Genomic DNA, 15374 nt, shown 5'->3' with positions numbered 1-15374 from the left:
GGGGGGAGAAGTGGCTCTGGCCTGAGGAGAATCTCGGGGGCCAGAAGAAGGAGAGGGGAAGAGGGGCTGAGTCGGGGGGAGAAGTGGCTCTGGCCTGAGGAGAATCTCGGGGGCCAGAAGAAGGAGAGGGGAAGAGGGGCTGAGTCTGAGGGAGAAGTGGCTCTGGCCTGAGGAGAATCTTGGGGGCCAGAAGAAGGAGAGGGGAAGAGGGGCTGAGTCGGGGGGAGAAGTGGCTCTGGCCTGAGGAGAATCTCGGGGGCCAGAAGAAGGAGAGGGGAAGAGGGGCTGAGTCGGGGGGAGAAGTGGCTCTGGCCTGAGGAGAATCTCGGGGGCCAGAAGAAGGAGAGGGGAAGAGGGGCTGAGTCTGAGGGAGAAGTGGCTCTGGCCTGAGGAGAATCTCGGGGGCCAGAAGAAGGAGAGGGGAAGAGGGGCAGAGCCGGGGGGAGAAGTGGCTCTGGCCTGAGGAGAATCTTGGGGGCCAGAAGAAGGAGAGGGGAAGAGGGGCTGAGTCGGGGGGAGACGTGGCTCTGGCCTGAGGAGAATCTCGGGGGCCAGAAGAAGGAGAGGGGAAGAGGGGCTGAGTCTGAGGGAGAAGTGGCTCTGGCCTGAGGAGAATCTCGGGGGCCAGAAGAAGGAGAGGGGAAGAGGGGCTGAGTCTGAGGGAGAAGTGGCTCTGGCCTGAGGAGAATCTCGGGGGCCAGAAGGAGGAGAGGGGAAGAGGGGCTGAGTCGGGGGGAGAAGTGGCTCTGGCCGGAGGAGAATCTCGGGGCCAGAAGAAGGAGAGGGGGAGAGGGGCTGAGTCTGAGGGAGAAGTGGCTCTGGCCTGAGGAGAATCTCGGGGGCCAGAAGAAGGAGAGGGGAAGAGGGGCTGAGTCTGAGGGAGAAGTGGCTCTGGCCTGAGGAGAATCTCGGGGGCCAGAAGAAGGAGAGGGGAAGAGGGGCCGAGTCTGAGGGAGAAGTGGCTCTGGCCTGAGGAGAATCTCGGGGGCCAGAAGAAGGAGGAGAGGGGAAGAGGGGCTGAGTCTGAGGGAGAAGTGGCTCTGGCCTGAGGAGAATCTCGGGGGCCAGAAGAAGGAGAGGGGAAGAGGGGCTGAGTCGGGGGGAGAAGTGGCTCTGGCCTGAGGAGAATCTCGGGGGCCAGAAGAAGGAGAGGGGAAGAGGGGCTGAGTCTGAGGGAGAAGTGGCTCTGGCCTGAGGAGAATCTCAGGGGCCAGAGGAAGGAGAGGGGAAGAGGGGCTGAGTCGGGGGGAGAAGTGGCTCTGGCCTGAGGAGAATCTCGGGGGCCAGAAGAAGGAGAGGGGAAGAGGGGCTGAGTCTGAGGGAGAAGTGGCTCTGGCCTGAGGAGAATCTCGGGGGCTAGAAGAAGGAGAGGGGAAGAGGGGCTGAGTCGGGGGGAGAAGTGGCCCTGGCCTGAGGAGAATCTCGGGGGCCAGAAGAAGGAGAGGGGAAGAGGGGCTGAGTCTGAGGGAGAAGTGGCTCTGGCCTGAGGAGAATCTCGGGGGCCAGAGGAAGGAGAGGGGAAGAGGGGCTGAGTCGGGGGGAGAAGTGGCTCTGGCCTGAGGAGAATCTCGGGGGCCAGAAGAAGGAGAGGGGAAGAGGGGCTGAGTCTGAGGGAGAAGTGGCTCTGGCCTGAGGAGAATCTCAGGGGCCAGAAGAAGGAGAGGGGAAGAGGGGCTGAGTCGGGGGGAGAAGTGGCTCTGGCCTGAGGAGAATCTCGGGGGCCAGAAGAAGGAGAGGGGAAGAGGGGCAGAGCCGGGGGGAGAAGTGGCTCTGGCCTGAGGAGAATCTTGGGGGCCAGAAGAAGGAGAGGGGAAGAGGGGCTGAGTCTGAGGAAGAAGTGGCTCTGGCCTGAGGAGAATCTCGGGGGCTAGAAGAAGGAGAGGGGAAGAGGGGCTGAGTCGGGGGGAGAAGTGGCCCTGGCCTGAGGAGAATCTCGGGGGCCAGAAGAAGGAGAGGGGAAGAGGGGCTGAGTCTGAGGGAGAAGTGGCTCTGGCCTGAGGAGAATCTCGGGGGCCAGAGGAAGGAGAGGGGGAGAGGGGCTGAGTCTGAGGGAGAAGTGGCTCTGGCCTGAGGAGAATCTCGGGGGCCAGGAGGAGGAGAGGGGAAAAGGGGCTGAGTTGGGGGGAGAAGTGGCTCTGGCCTGAGGAGAATCTCGGGGGCCAGAAGAAGGAGAGGGGAAGAGGGGCTGAGTCTGAGGGAGAAGTGGCTCTGGCCTGAGGAGAATCTCGGGGGCCAGAGGAAGGAGAGGGGGAGAGGGGCTGAGTCTGAGGGAGAAGTGGCTCTGGCCTGAGGAGAATCTCGGGGGCCAGAGGAAGGAGAGGGGGAGAGGGGCTGAGTCTGAGGGAGAAGTGGCTCTGGCCTGAGGAGAATCTCGGGGGCCAGAAGAAGGAGAGGGGAAGAGGGGCTGAGTCTGAGGGAGAAGTGGCTCTGGCCTGAGGAGAATCTCGGGGGCCAGAAGAAGGAGAGGGGAAGAGGGGCTGAGTCTGAGGGAGAAGTGGCTCTGGCCTGAGGAGAATCTCGGGGGCCAGAGGAAGGAGAGGGGAAGAGGGGCTGAGTCTGAGGTAGAAGTGGCTCTGGCCTGAGGAGAATCTCGGGGGCCAGAAGAAGGAGAGGGGAAGAGGGGCTGAGTCTGAGGGAGAAGTGGCTCTGGCCTGAGGAGAATCTCGGGGGCCAGAAGAAGGAGAGGGGAAGAGGGGCTGAGTCTGAGGGAGAAGTGGCTCTGGCCTGAGGAGAATCTCGGGGGCCAGAGGAAGGAGAGGGGAAGAGGGGCTGAGTCGGGGGGAGAAGTGGCTCTGGCCTGAGGAGAATCTCGGGGGCCAGAAGAAGGAGAGGGGAAGAGGGGCTGAGTCTGAGGGAGAAGTGGCTCTGGCCTGAGGAGAATCTCGGGGCCAGAAGAAGGAGAGGGGAAGAGGGGCTGAGTCTGAGGGAGAAGTGGCTCTGGCCTGAGGAGAATCTCGGGGGCCAGAAGAAGGAGAGGGGGAGAGGGGCTGAGTCTGAGGGAGAAGTGGCTCTGGCCTGAGGAGAATCTCGGGGGGCAGAAGAAGGAGAAGAGGGGCTGAGTCGGGGGGAGAAGTGGCTCTGGCCTGAGGAGAATCTCGGGGGCCAGAAGAAGGAGAGGGGAAGAGGGGCTGAGTGAGGGAGAAGTGGCTCTGGCCTGAGGAGAATCTCGGGGGCCAGAAGAAGGAGAGGGGAAGAGGGGCTGAGTCTGAGGGAGAAGCGGCTCTGGCCTGAGGAGAATCTCAGGGGCCAGAAGAAGGAGAGGGGAAGAGGGGCTGAGTCTGAGGGAGAAGTGGCTCTGGCCTGAGGAGAATCTCGGGGGCCAGAAGAAGGAGAGGGGAAGAGGGGCTGAGTCAGGGGGAGAAGTGGCTCTGGCCTGAGGAGAATCTCGGGGGCCAGAAGAAGGAGAGGGGAAGAGGGGCTGAGTCTGAGGGAGAAGTGGCTCTGGCCTGAGGAGAATCTCGGGGGCCAGAAGAAGGAGAGGGGAAGAGGGGCTGAGTCTGAGGGAGAAGTGGCTCTGGCCTGAGGAGAATCTCGGGGCCAGAAGAAGGAGAGGGGAAGAGGGGCTGAGTCTGAGGGAGAAGTGGCTCTGGCCTGAGGAGAATCTCGGGGGCCAGAAGAAGGAGAGGGGGAGAGGGGCTGAGTCTGAGGGAGAAGTGGCTCTGGCCTGAGGAGAATCTCGGGGGCCAGAAGAAGGAGAGGGGAAGAGGGGCTGGGTCAGGGGGAGAAGTGGCTCTGGCCTGAGGAGAATCTCGGGGGCCAGAAGAAGGAGAGGGGAAGAGGGGCTGAGTCTGAGGGAGAAGTGGCTCTGGCCTGAGGAGAATCTCGGGGGCCAGAAGAAGGAGAGGGGAAGAGGGGCTGGGTCGGGGGGAGAAGTGGCTCTGGCCTGAGGAGAATCTCGGGGGCCAGAAGAAGGAGAGGGGGAGAGGGGCTGAGTCTGAGGGAGAAGTGGCTCTGGCCTGAGGAGAATCTCGGGGGCCAGAAGAAGGAGAGGGGAAGAGGGGCTGAGTCTGAGGGAGAAGTGGCTCTGGCCTGAGGAGAATCTCGGGGGCCAGAAGAAGGAGAGGGGAAGAGGGGCTGAGTCGGGGGGAGAAGTGGCTCTGGCCTGAGGAGAATCTCGGGGGCCAGAAGAAGGAGAGGGGAAGAGGGGCTGAGTCGGGGGGAGAAGTGGCTCTGGCCTGAGGAGAATCTCGGGGGCCAGAAGAAGGAGAGGGGAAGAGGGGCTGAGTCTGAGGGAGAAGTGGCTCTGGCCTGAGGAGAATCTCAGGGGCCAGAGGAAGGAGAGGGGAAGAGGGGCTGAGTCGGGGGGAGAAGTGGCTCTGGCCTGAGGAGAATCTCGGGGGCCAGAAGAGGGGGAGAGGGGCTGAGTCGGGGGGATAAGTGGCTCTGGCCTGAGGAGAATCTCGGGGGCTAGAAGAAGGAGAGGGGAAGAGGGGCTGAGTCGGGGGGAGAAGTGGCTCTGGCCTGAGGAGAATCTCGGGGGCCAGAAGAAGGAGAGGGGAAGAGGGGCTGAGTCGGGGGGAGAAGTGGCTCTGGCCTGAGGAGAATCTCGGGGGCCAGAAGGAGGAGAGGGGAAGAGGGGCTGAGTCTGAGGGAGAAGTGGCTCTGGCCTGAGGAGAATCTCGGGGGCCAGAAGAAGGAGAGGGGAAGAGGGGCTGAGTCTGAGGGAGAAGTGGCTCTGGCCTGAGGAGAAAATCGGGGCCAGAAGAAGGAGAGGGGAAGAGGGGCTGAGTCTGAGGGAGAAGTGGCTCTGGCCTGAGGAGAATCTCGGGGGCCAGAAGAAGGAGAGGGGAAGAGGGGCTGAGTCTGAGGGAGAAGTGGCTCTGGCCTGAGGAGAATCTCGGGGGCCAGAAGAAGGAGAGGGGAAGAGGGGCTGAGTCGGGGGGAGAAGTGGCTCTGGCCTGAGGAGAATCTCGGGGGCCAGAAGAAGGAGAGGGGAAGAGGGGCTGAGTCTGAGGGAGAAGTGGCTCTGGCCTGAGGAGAATCTCGGGGGCCAGAAGGGGGAGAGGGGAAGAGGGGCTGAGTCGGGGGGAGAAGTGGCTCTGGCCTGAGGAGAATCTCGGGGGCCAGAAGAAGGAGAGGGGAAGAGGGGCTGAGTCGGGGGGAGAAGTGGCTCTGGCCTGAGGAGAATCTCGGGGGCCAGAAGAAGGAGAGGGGAAGAGGGGCTGAGTCTGAGGGAGAAGTGGCTCTGGCCTGAGGAGAATCTCGGGGGCTAGAAGAAGGAGAGGGGAAGAGGGGCTGAGTCGGGGGGAGAAGTGGCCCTGGCCTGAGGAGAATCTCGGGGGCCAGAGGAAGGAGAGGGGAAGAGGGGCTGAGTCTGAGGGAGAAGTGGCTCTGGCCTGAGGAGAATCTCGGGGGCCAGAAGAAGGAGGAGAGGGGAAGAGGGGCTGAGTCTGAGGGAGAAGTGGCTCTGGCCTGAGGAGAATCTCGGGGGCCAGAAGAAGGAGAGGGGAAGAGGGGCTGAGTCTGAGGGAGAAGTGGCTCTGGCCTGAGGAGAATCTCGGGGGCCAGAAGAAGGAGAGGGGAAGAGGGGCTGAGTCGGGGGGAGAAGTGGCTCTGGCCTGAGGAGAATCTCGGGGGCCAGAAGAAGGAGAGGGGAAGAGGGGCTGAGTCTGAGGGAGAAGTGGCTCTGGCCTGAGGAGAATCTCAGGGGCCAGAGGAAGGAGAGGGGAAGAGGGGCTGAGTCGGGGGGAGAAGTGGCTCTGGCCTGAGGAGAATCTCGGGGGCCAGAAGAAGGAGAGGGGAAGAGGGGCTGAGTCTGAGGGAGAAGTGGCTCTGGCCTGAGGAGAATCTCGGGGGCTAGAAGAAGGAGAGGGGGAGAGGGGCTGAGTCTGAGGGAGAAGTGGCTCTGGCCTGAGGAGAATCTCGGGGGCCAGAAGAAGGAGAGGGGAAGTGGGGCTGAGTCTGAGGGAGAAGTGGCTCTGGCCTGAGGAGAATCTCGGGGGCCAGAAGAAGGAGAGGGGAAGAGGGGCTGAGTCTGAGGGAGAAGTGGGTCTGGCCTGAGGAGAATCTCGGGGGCCAGAAGAAGGAGAGGGGAAGAGGGGCTGAGTCGGGGGGAGAAGTGGCTCTGGCCTGAGGAGAATCTCGGGGGCCAGAAGAAGGAGAGGGGAAGAGGGGCTGAGTCGGAGGGAGAAGTGGCTCTGGCCTGAGGAGAATCTCGGGGGCTAGAAGAAGGAGAGGGGAAGAGGGGCTGAGTCGGGGGGAGAAGTGGCCCTGGCCTGAGGAGAATCTCGGGGGCCAGAAGAAGGAGAGGGGAAGAGGGGCTGAGTCTGAGGGAGAAGTGGCTCTGGCCTGAGGAGAATCTCGGGGGCCAGAAGAAGGAGAGGGGAAGAGGGGCTGAGTCTGAGGGAGAAGTGGCTCTGGCCTGAGGAGAATCTCGGGGGCCAGAAGAAGGAGAGGGGAAGAGGGGCTGAGTCTGAGGGAGAAGTGGCTCTGGCCTGAGGAGAATCTCGGGGGCCAGAAGAAGGAGAGGGGAAGAGGGGCTGAGTCTGAGGGAGAAGTGGCTCTGGCCTGAGGAGAATCTCGGGGGCTAGAAGAAGGAGAGGGGGAGAGGGGCTGAGTCGGGGGGAGAAGTGGCTCTGGCCTGAGGAGAATCTCGGGGGCCAGGAGGAGGAGAGGGGAAGAGGGGCTGAGTCTGAGGGAGAAGTGGCTCTGGCCTGAGGAGAATCTCGGGGGCCAGAAGAAGGAGAGGGGAAGTGGGGCTGAGTCTGAGGGAGAAGTGGCTCTGGCCTGAGGAGAATCTCGGGGGCCAGAAGAAGGAGAGGGGAAGAGGGGCTGAGTCTGAGGAAGAAGTGGCTCTGGCCTGAGGAGAATCTCGGGGGCCAGAAGAAGGAGAGGGGAAGAGGGGCTGAGTCGGGGGGAGACGTGGCTCTGGCCTGAGGAGAATCTCGGGGGCCAGAAGAAGGAGAGGGGAAGAGGGGCTGAGTCGGGGGGAGAAGTGGCTCTGGCCTGAGGAGAATCTCGGGGGCCAGAAGAAGGAGAGGGGAAGAGGGGCTGAGTCGGGGGGAGACGTGGCTCTGGCCTGAGGAGAATCTCGGGGGCCAGAAGAAGGAGAGGGGAAGAGGGGCTGAGTCTGAGGGAGAAGTGGCTCTGGCCTGAGGAGAATCTCGGGGGCCAGAAGAAGGAGAGGGGAAGTGGGGCTGAGTCTGAGGGAGAAGTGGCTCTGGCCTGAGGAGAATCTCGGGGGCCAGAAGAAGGAGAGGGGAAGTGGGGCTGAGTCTGAGGGAGAAGTGGCTCTGGCCTGAGGAGAATCTCGGGGGCCAGAAGAAGGAGAGGGGAAGAGGGGCTGAGTCTGAGGGAGAAGTGGCTCTGGCCTGAGGAGAATCTCGGGGGCCAGAAGAAGGAGAGGGGAAGAGGAGCAGAGCCGGGGGGAGAAGTGGCTCTGGCCTGAGGAGAATCTTGGGGGCCAGAAGAAGGAGAGGGGAAGAGGGGCTGAGTCGGGGGGAGAAGTGGCTCTGGCCTGAGGAGAATCTCGGGGGGCAGAAGAAGGAGAAGAGGGGCTGAGTCGGGGGGAGAAGTGGCTCTGGCCTGAGGAGAATCTCGGGGGCCAGAAGAAGGAGAGGGGAAGAGGGGCTGAATCTGAGGGAGAAGTGGCTCTGGCCTGAGGAGAATCTCGGGGGCCAGAAGAAGGAGAGGGGAAGAGGGGCTGAGTCGGGGGGAGAAGTGGCTCTGGCCGGAGGAGAATCTCGGGGCCAGAAGAAGGAGAGGGGGAGAGGGGCTGAGTCTGAGGGAGAAGTGGCTCTGGGCTGAGGAGAATCTCGGGGGCCAGAAGAAGGAGAGGGGAAGAGGGGCCGAGTCTGAGGGAGAAGTGGCTCTGGCCTGAGGAGAATCTCGGGGGCCAGAAGAAGGAGAGGGGAAGAGGGGCTGAGTCGGGGGGAGAAGTGGTTCTGGCCTGAGGAGAATCTTGGGGGACAGAAGAAGGAGAGGGGAAGAGGGGCTGAGTCTGAGGGAGAAGTGGCTCTGGCCTGAGGAGAATCTCGGGGGCCAGAGGAAGGAGAGGGGAAGAGGGGCTGAGTCTGAGGGAGAAGTGGCTCTGGCCTGAGGAGAATCTCGGGGGCCAGAAGAAGGAGAGGGGAAGAGGGGCTGAGTCTGAGGGAGAAGTGGCTCTGGCCTGAGGAGAATCTCGGGGGCCAGAAGAAGGAGAGGGGAAGAGGGGCTGAGTCTGAGGGAGAAGTGGCTCTGGCCTGAGGAGAATCTCGGGGGCCAGAAGAAGGAGAGGGGAAGAGGGGCTGAGTCTGAGGGAGAAGTGGCTCTGGCCTGAGGAGAATCTCGGGGGCCAGAAGAAGGAGAGGGGGAGAGGGGCTGAGTCTGAGGGAGAAGTGGCTCTGGCCTGAGGAGAATCTCGGGGGCCAGAAGAAGGAGAGGGGAAGAGGGGCTGAGTCTGAGGGAGAAGTGGCTCTGGCCTGAGGAGAATCTCGGGGGGCAGAGGAAGGAGAGGGGGAGAGGGGCTGAGTCGGGGGGAGACGTGGCTCTGGCCTGAGGAGAATCTCGGGGGCCAGAAGAAGGAGAGGGGAAGAGGGGCTGAGTCGGGGGGAGAAGTGGCTCTGGCCTGAGGAGAATCTCGGGGGCCAGAAGAAGGAGAGGGGAAGAGGGGCTGAGTCGGGGGGAGAAGTGGCTCTGGCCTGAGGAGAATCTCGGGGGCCAGAAGAAGGAGAGGGGAAGAGGGGCTGAGTCTGAGGGAGAAGTGGCTCTGGCCTGAGGAGAATCTCGGGGGCCAGAGGAAGGAGAGGGGAAGAGGGGCTGAGTCTGAGGGAGAAGTGGCTCTGGCCTGAGGAGAATCTCGGGGGCCAGAAGAAGGAGAGGGGAAGAGGGGCTGAGTCTGAGGGAGAAGTGGCTCTGGCCTGAGGAGAATCTCGGGGGCTAGAAGAAGGAGAGGGGAAGAGGGGCTGAGTCGGGGGGAGAAGTGGCCCTGGCCTGAGGAGAATCTCGGGGGCCAGAAGAAGGAGAGGGGAAGAGGGGCTGAGTCTGAGGGAGAAGTGGCTCTGGCCTGAGGAGAATCTCGGGGGCCAGAGGAAGGAGAGGGGGAGAGGGGCTGAGTCTGAGGGAGAAGTGGCTCTGGCCTGAGGAGAATCTCGGGGGCCAGGAGGAGGAGAGGGGAAAAGGGGCTGAGTTGGGGGGAGAAGTGGCTCTGGCCTGAGGAGAATCTCGGGGGCCAGAAGAAGGAGAGGGGAAGAGGGGCTGAGTCTGAGGGAGAAGTGGCTCTGGCCTGAGGAGAATCTCGGGGGCCAGAGGAAGGAGAGGGGAAGAGGGGCTGAGTCTGAGGGAGAAGTGGCTCTGGCCTGAGGAGAATCTCGGGGGCCAGAGGAAGGAGAGGGGGAGAGGGGCTGAGTCTGAGGGAGAAGTGGCTCTGGCCTGAGGAGAATCTCGGGGGCCAGGAGGAGGAGAGGGGAAAAGGGGCTGAGTCGGGGGGAGAAGTGGCTCTGGCCTGAGGAGAATCTCGGGGGCCAGAAGAAGGAGAGGGGAAGAGGGGCTGAGTCTGAGGGAGAAGTGGCTCTGGCCTGAGGAGAATCTCGGGGGCCAGAAGAAGGAGAGGGGAAGAGGGGCTGAGTCGGGGGGAGAAGTGGCTCTGGCCTGAGGAGAATCTCGGGGGCCAGAAGAAGGAGAGGGGAAGAGGGGCTGAGTCTGAGGGAGAAGTGGCTCTGGCCTGAGGAGAATCTCGGGGGCCAGAAGAAGGAGAGGGGAAGAGGGGCTGAGTCTGAGGGAGAAGTGGCTCTGGCCTGAGGAGAATCTCGGGGCCAGAAGAAGGAGAGGGGAAGAGGGGCTGAGTCTGAGGGAGAAGTGGCTCTGGCCTGAGGAGAATCTCGGGGGCCAGAAGAAGGAGAGGGGAAGAGGGGCTGAGTCTGAGGGAGAAGTGGCTCTGGCCTGAGGAGAATCTCGGGGGCCAGAAGAAGGAGAGGGGAAGAGGGGCTGGGTCGGGGGGAGAAGTGGCTCTGGCCTGAGGAGAAGAAGGAGAGGGGGAGAGGGGCTGAGTCTGAGGGAGAAGTGGCTCTGGCCTGAGGAGAATCTCGGGGGCCAGAAGAAGGAGAGGGGAAGAGGGGCTGAGTCTGAGGGAGAAGTGGCTCTGGCCTGAGGAGAATCTCGGGGGCCAGAAGGAGGAGAGGGGAAGAGGGGCTGAGTCTGAGGGAGAAGTGGCTCTGGCCTGAGGAGAATCTCGGGGGCCAGAAGAAGGAGAGGGGAAGAGGGGCTGAGTCTGAGGGAGAAGTGGCTCTGGCCTGAGGAGAATCTCGGGGGCCAGGAGGGGGAGAGGGGCTGAGTCTGAGGGAGAAGTGGCTCTGGCCTGAGGAGAATCTCGGGGGCCAGAGGAAGGAGAGGGGGAGAGGGGCTGAGTCGGGGGGAGAAGTGGCTCTGGCCTAAGGAGAATCTCGGGGGCCAGAAGAAGGAGAGGGGAAGAGGGGCTGAGTCTGAGGGAGAAGTGGCTCTGGCCTGAGGAGAATCTCGGGGGCCAGGAGGGGGAGAGGGGCTGAGTCTGAGGGAGAAGTGGCTCTGGCCTGAGGAGAATCTCGGGGGCCAGAGGAAGGAGAGGGGGAGAGGGGCTGAGTCGGGGGGAGAAGTGGCTCTGGCCTAAGGAGAATCTCGGGGGCCAGAAGAAGGAGAGGGGAAGAGGGGCTGAGTCGGGGGGAGAAGTGGTTCTGGCCTGAGGAGAATCTTGGGGGACAGAAGAAGGAGAGGGGAAGAGGGGCTGAGTCTGAGGGAGAAGTGGCTCTGGCCTGAGGAGAATCTCGGGGGCCAGAAGAAGGAGGAGAGGGGAAGAGGGGCTGAGTCTGAGGGAGAAGTGGCTCTGGCCTGAGGAGAATCTCGGGGGCCAGAAGAAGGAGAGGGGAAGAGGGGCTGAGTCGGGGGGAGAAGTGGCTCTGGCCTGAGGAGAATCTCGGGGGCCAGAAGAAGGAGAGGGGAAGAGGGGCTGAGTCTGAGGGAGAAGTGGCTCTGGCCTGAGGAGAATCTCGGGGGCCAGAAGAAGGAGAGGGGAAGAGGGGCTGAGTCTGAGGAAGAAGTGGCTCTGGCCTGAGGAGAATCTCGGGGGCCAGAAGAAGGAGAGGGGAAGAGGAGCAGAGCCGGGGGGAGAAGTGGCTCTGGCCTGAGGAGAATCTTGGGGGCCAGAAGAAGGAGAGGGGAAGAGGGGCTGAGTCTGAGGAAGAAGTGGCTCTGGCCTGAGGAGAATCTTGGGGGCCAGAAGAAGGAGAGGGGAAGAGGGGCTGAGTCGGGGGGGGGGGAAGTGGCTCTGGCCTGAGGAGAATCTCAGGGGCCAGAAGAAGGAGAGGGGAAGAGGGGCTGAGTCTGAGGTAGAAGGGGCTCTGGCCTGAGGAGAATCTCGGGGGCCAGAAGAAGGAGAGGGGAAGAGGGGCTGAGTCGGGGGGAGAAGTGGGGAAGTGGCTCTGGTCTGGGTGGAAGATCCTCCCTGAGGAGAAGCTCTGGGGCCAGAAGAAGGAGCCTGGCAGCTGAGCGAGGAAGAGGGGCTGGAGGGGAAGAGGGGGGAAAGGGAGGCTGAGTCGGGGAGGGGAGAGAGAGACAGGCTCTGGGGGTCTGAGAGAAAGAAGGGGGCCGAGGGATCCCCTGGGTCTGGCCTCAGGAGGGGCATTGCTGAGAGGAGAGAGGGAGGCTGAGGGAAAGGAACCTGGGCTGGTGAAAAGGATTGAACTGCTCCACCTCCATAACTAAGGAAAGGAGCGAGAGACCGATTTGAGCTTTTCCCCACCCAGTCTAGAAACCGGAACATCAATGTATCTGAAGTGGAACAGCTCATTTGAGCAAGTGAAGATTAAGGAAAGGTGTGCCTATGCTACTGGTCTACCTTATAGGAATGTTTTAAAAGTTTTTTTATATGAAGCACTTTCATAAATGCTTCAGAATGTACCACACGGAGGTTGTTTCTCTCCCCACGTTGCGCCCACCCCCTCCTGCTCCACCTTCCCTCTGCATTCAGGGGGCACAGATGGGCTTTTCAGCAAACACCCCCTTATTCCCACTGCCACCCCAGAACTCTGACCTGAACACTTCACCCCCAACCTAGCGAAGAATGAGGTCTGAGGTGGAGCACAACTGATTTATTAAAAACAAACACTCATTTCAAGATAACTTGGTGTAGATAAGTTAGGGCTGCCAGAAGTCCAGATTTTCCTGGATCTTGGCATTGTCATATAATGGGGGGGGGCGGTCCTAAAAAAGCACAATAGTGTTGGGGTCTTCCTAAAAAAAATGCTCAACAGCTTTCGGGGTGTCCTGGTTTTTTACTATTTGAAATAAGGCAATCCTAACATTAAGTGTATGGTTTCAAATCTTCCAGTTTTTTCTTTTCTTTCTTTTGTCACTTTATTACTACTGTAACAATGGGCATTACAAGGCTATTCCTCTACTAGTGAGTTCAACCTCCAACTGTTTCCTTGCAGGCATTTTCCACCGGCCTGAGGGGGCCGGTCCAAGGTGATGAGCAGATGGACTCCAGCTACAAAAGCTGAGACCGTGGAAGAGGACAGAGACCATCCTGGCTGTGAGTCCTCTAAGACCTTCTCCTGCCTTGCAGGCCTTTTCCCATGTGGCCTAGGAAAGTCCAGACTGACTCCAGCTACAAAAGCTGGGGCCGCTGAATAAACTCTTGGGCTTAGCAGGTTTGGTGTTGCTACAGGTTTTTCTTTCTTTATTTTCGATCTTCTCATGATTTATGTGGCTATTCTTCAGTGTGGTTGTGTATTTAATATTTTATTTATTGCTTATGACTACTCTGCTATTTATTTATTACATTTGTAAGACGCTGTGGGTAAAAACCTCAGCGCCTAGGACTTGCTGATCGTCAGGTCGGCGGTTCGAATCCCCACGGCGGGGTGCGCCCCCATTGCTCGGTCCCAGCTCCTGCCAACCTTGCAGTTCAAAAGCACCCCCGGTGCAAGTAGATAAATAGGGACCGCTTACCAGCGGGAAGGTAAATGGCGTTCCGTTTGCTGCGCTGGCTCGCCAGATGCAGCTTGTCACGCTGGCCACGTGACCCAGAAGTGTCTCCGGACAGCGCTGGCCCCCAGCCTCTAGAGTGAGATGAGCGCACAACCCTAGAGTCGGACACGACTGGCCCGTACGGGCAGGGGTACCTTTACCTTTAAGCCGAAGATCTGAGTGTTTCACAACATAAAGATGCAAAATAAAAACACAAAATACATAATAAAAGAAAGAATAACCCCTTCCCACAAACACATTTACAAGGACATAGATTTAATTAGAAAGGACATGGGTTTAATTAAGCAAAGCTCTGGTTTTGATGTTGTTGTTACACAACCGTGCTTCCCAGTTCTCAGCTGCAGCACCCCAAACTCACCCTTTCTGGAGGCAGTGAGAGATTTTATTTTCTTGGGCTCCATGATCACTGCAGATTGTAACAGCAGTCACGAAATTAAAAGACGCCTGCTCCTTGGGAGAAAAGCAATGACAAACCTAGACAGCATCTTGAAAAGCAGAGACATCACCTTGCCAACAAAGATCCGTATAGTTAAAGCCATAGTTTTCCCAGTAGTGATGTATGGAAGTGAGAGCTGGACCATAAAGAAGGCTTATCGCCAAAGAATGGATGCTTTTGAATTCTGGTGCTGGAGGAGACTTTTGAGAGTCCCATGGACTGCAAGAAGATCCAACCTCTCCATTCTGAAGGAAATCAGCCCTGAGTGCTCACTGGAAGGACAGATCCTGAAGCTGAGGCTCCAATACTTTGGCCGCCTCATGAGAAGAGAAGACTCCCTGGAAAAGACCCTGATGTTGGGAAAGATGGAGGGCGCAAGGAGAAGGGAACGAAGGAGGACAAGATGGTGGGACAGTGTTCTCAAAGCTACAAACTTGAGTCTGACCAAACTATGGAAGGCAGTGGAAGACAGGAGTGCCTGGCGTGCTCTGGTCCAGGGGGTCACGAAGAGGCAGACACCACCAAACAACTCAACAACAACAACAATTGCATTTAAAAGGACATTGAATATTAAATCAGTCTAAGGCCATCCTTTCAAATTCCCCGCCAATCACCTCTCACCCCCAGCATTCCAAACTGCCCCCCCTCCCTAGCAATGACCCTCGGCGTCCCTTCCAACACTATAGTCTTATAATTCTATTATATTCCCTCTGCAAGTTATTTGATGGGAAGTGAAGATTTCAATCAAGATGAAGCTTTTTCCACATTTCAAGCACTATTAGGGTTTCTCTGTCATATGAATTCTTTGATGGGAAGAGAGTGTTTGCTTCAAGGTGAAGCTCTTTCCGCACTCTTGGCATTGAAATGGTTTTCCCCTACTGTGAATTCTCTGATGTCACAGAAGCGCTCTTCTTGCAGGAAGGCCCAATGTGCATTCTAAGGACTGATGTAGTTTCTGTCCTGTATGACTTATTTGGTGGGAAGTGAGACATTTCTTGAGGGTGAAGATCTTTCCACATTCCAAGCATTATTAGGGTTTCTTCCCTCTATGAATTCTTTGATGGTAAGACAAATATATCTTCCAACTGAAGCTCTTTCCACATTCCAAACACTGATATGGTTTCTCTCCTGTATGAATTCTTTGATGGGAAATGAGATCAATATTCCGATCGAAGCTGTTTCCACATTCCAAACACTGATAGGGTTTCTGCTTTGTATGAATTATTAGATGGCAAGTGAGACTGGAGCTGCAACTGAAACTCTTTCCACATTCCAAGCACTGATAGGGCTTTTCTCCTGTATGAATTCTTTGATGGGAAGTAAGACGGTCCTTCCTGTCGAAGCTCTTTCCACAATGCAAGCACTGATAGGGTTTCTGCCCTGTATGAATGGTTTGATGGGAAGTGAGATAGGAACTGCAACTGAAGCCCTTTCCACATTCCAAGCACTGATAGGGTTTCTCTCCTTTATGAATTCTTTGATGGGAAGTGAGACGGTCCTTCCTGTCAAAGCTCTTTCCACAATGCAAGCACTGATAGGGTTTCTGCCCTGTATGAATTGTTTGATGGGAAGTGAGAGAGGAGCCCTGACTGAAGCTCTTTCCACAATCTAAGCACTGATACGGTTTCTGCCCTGTATGGATTCTTTGATGGCAAGTGAGATTGTCCTTTCTCCTGAAGCTCTTTCCACAATCCAAGCACTGATACGGTTTCTGCCCTGTATGGATTCTTTGATGGCAAGTGAGATTGTCCTTTCTACTGAAGCTCTTTCCACAATCCAAGCAGTGATATGGTTTCTTCCCAATGGGATTTTGATGAGACATGGAATCGGAGCTGTTAGTGAAGTTATCTCCACATTCCAAAGACTGACATGGCTTATGCACTGTGTGGATTTTCTCATGGTTTCCCTTGTTATTCATTTCTAATTCCTCAGCACCTAAAACGAAGAGAGAGATGAATTAGAGTGTCAGGATGATATGAGGACACCCAATTATTGAATA

At 58.6% G+C, this 15374-nt stretch overlaps 2 protein-coding genes across 2 annotated transcripts in view; one reads left to right on the top strand and one right to left on the bottom strand.

Moving 5' to 3' along the window:
* LOC310692010 (uncharacterized protein) overlaps positions 1-15374 on the top strand; it is a 155165-nt gene that overhangs the window by 31478 nt on the left and 108313 nt on the right. The gene's annotated exons all lie outside the window — the stretch shown is intronic.
* The window catches only part of LOC310692013 (uncharacterized protein), a 51353-nt gene continuing 49172 nt past the window's right edge, over positions 13194-15374 (bottom strand). The window contains exon 10 of the mRNA XM_083472372.1: positions 13194-15310. Coding sequence (XP_083328498.1) covers positions 14406-15310 — 905 coding nt within the window. The 3' untranslated portion in view covers positions 13194-14405. The remainder of the gene's footprint in view (positions 15311-15374) is intronic.

Source organism: Podarcis liolepis, assembly GCF_965112155.1.
Source record: "Podarcis liolepis genome assembly, chromosome: 13".
In the NCBI taxonomy this organism is placed as follows: domain Eukaryota; kingdom Metazoa; phylum Chordata; class Lepidosauria; order Squamata; family Lacertidae; genus Podarcis; species Podarcis liolepis.
Note: the sequence above shows the minus strand (reverse complement) of the source record. Positions and strands in the feature narration are given on the sequence as shown.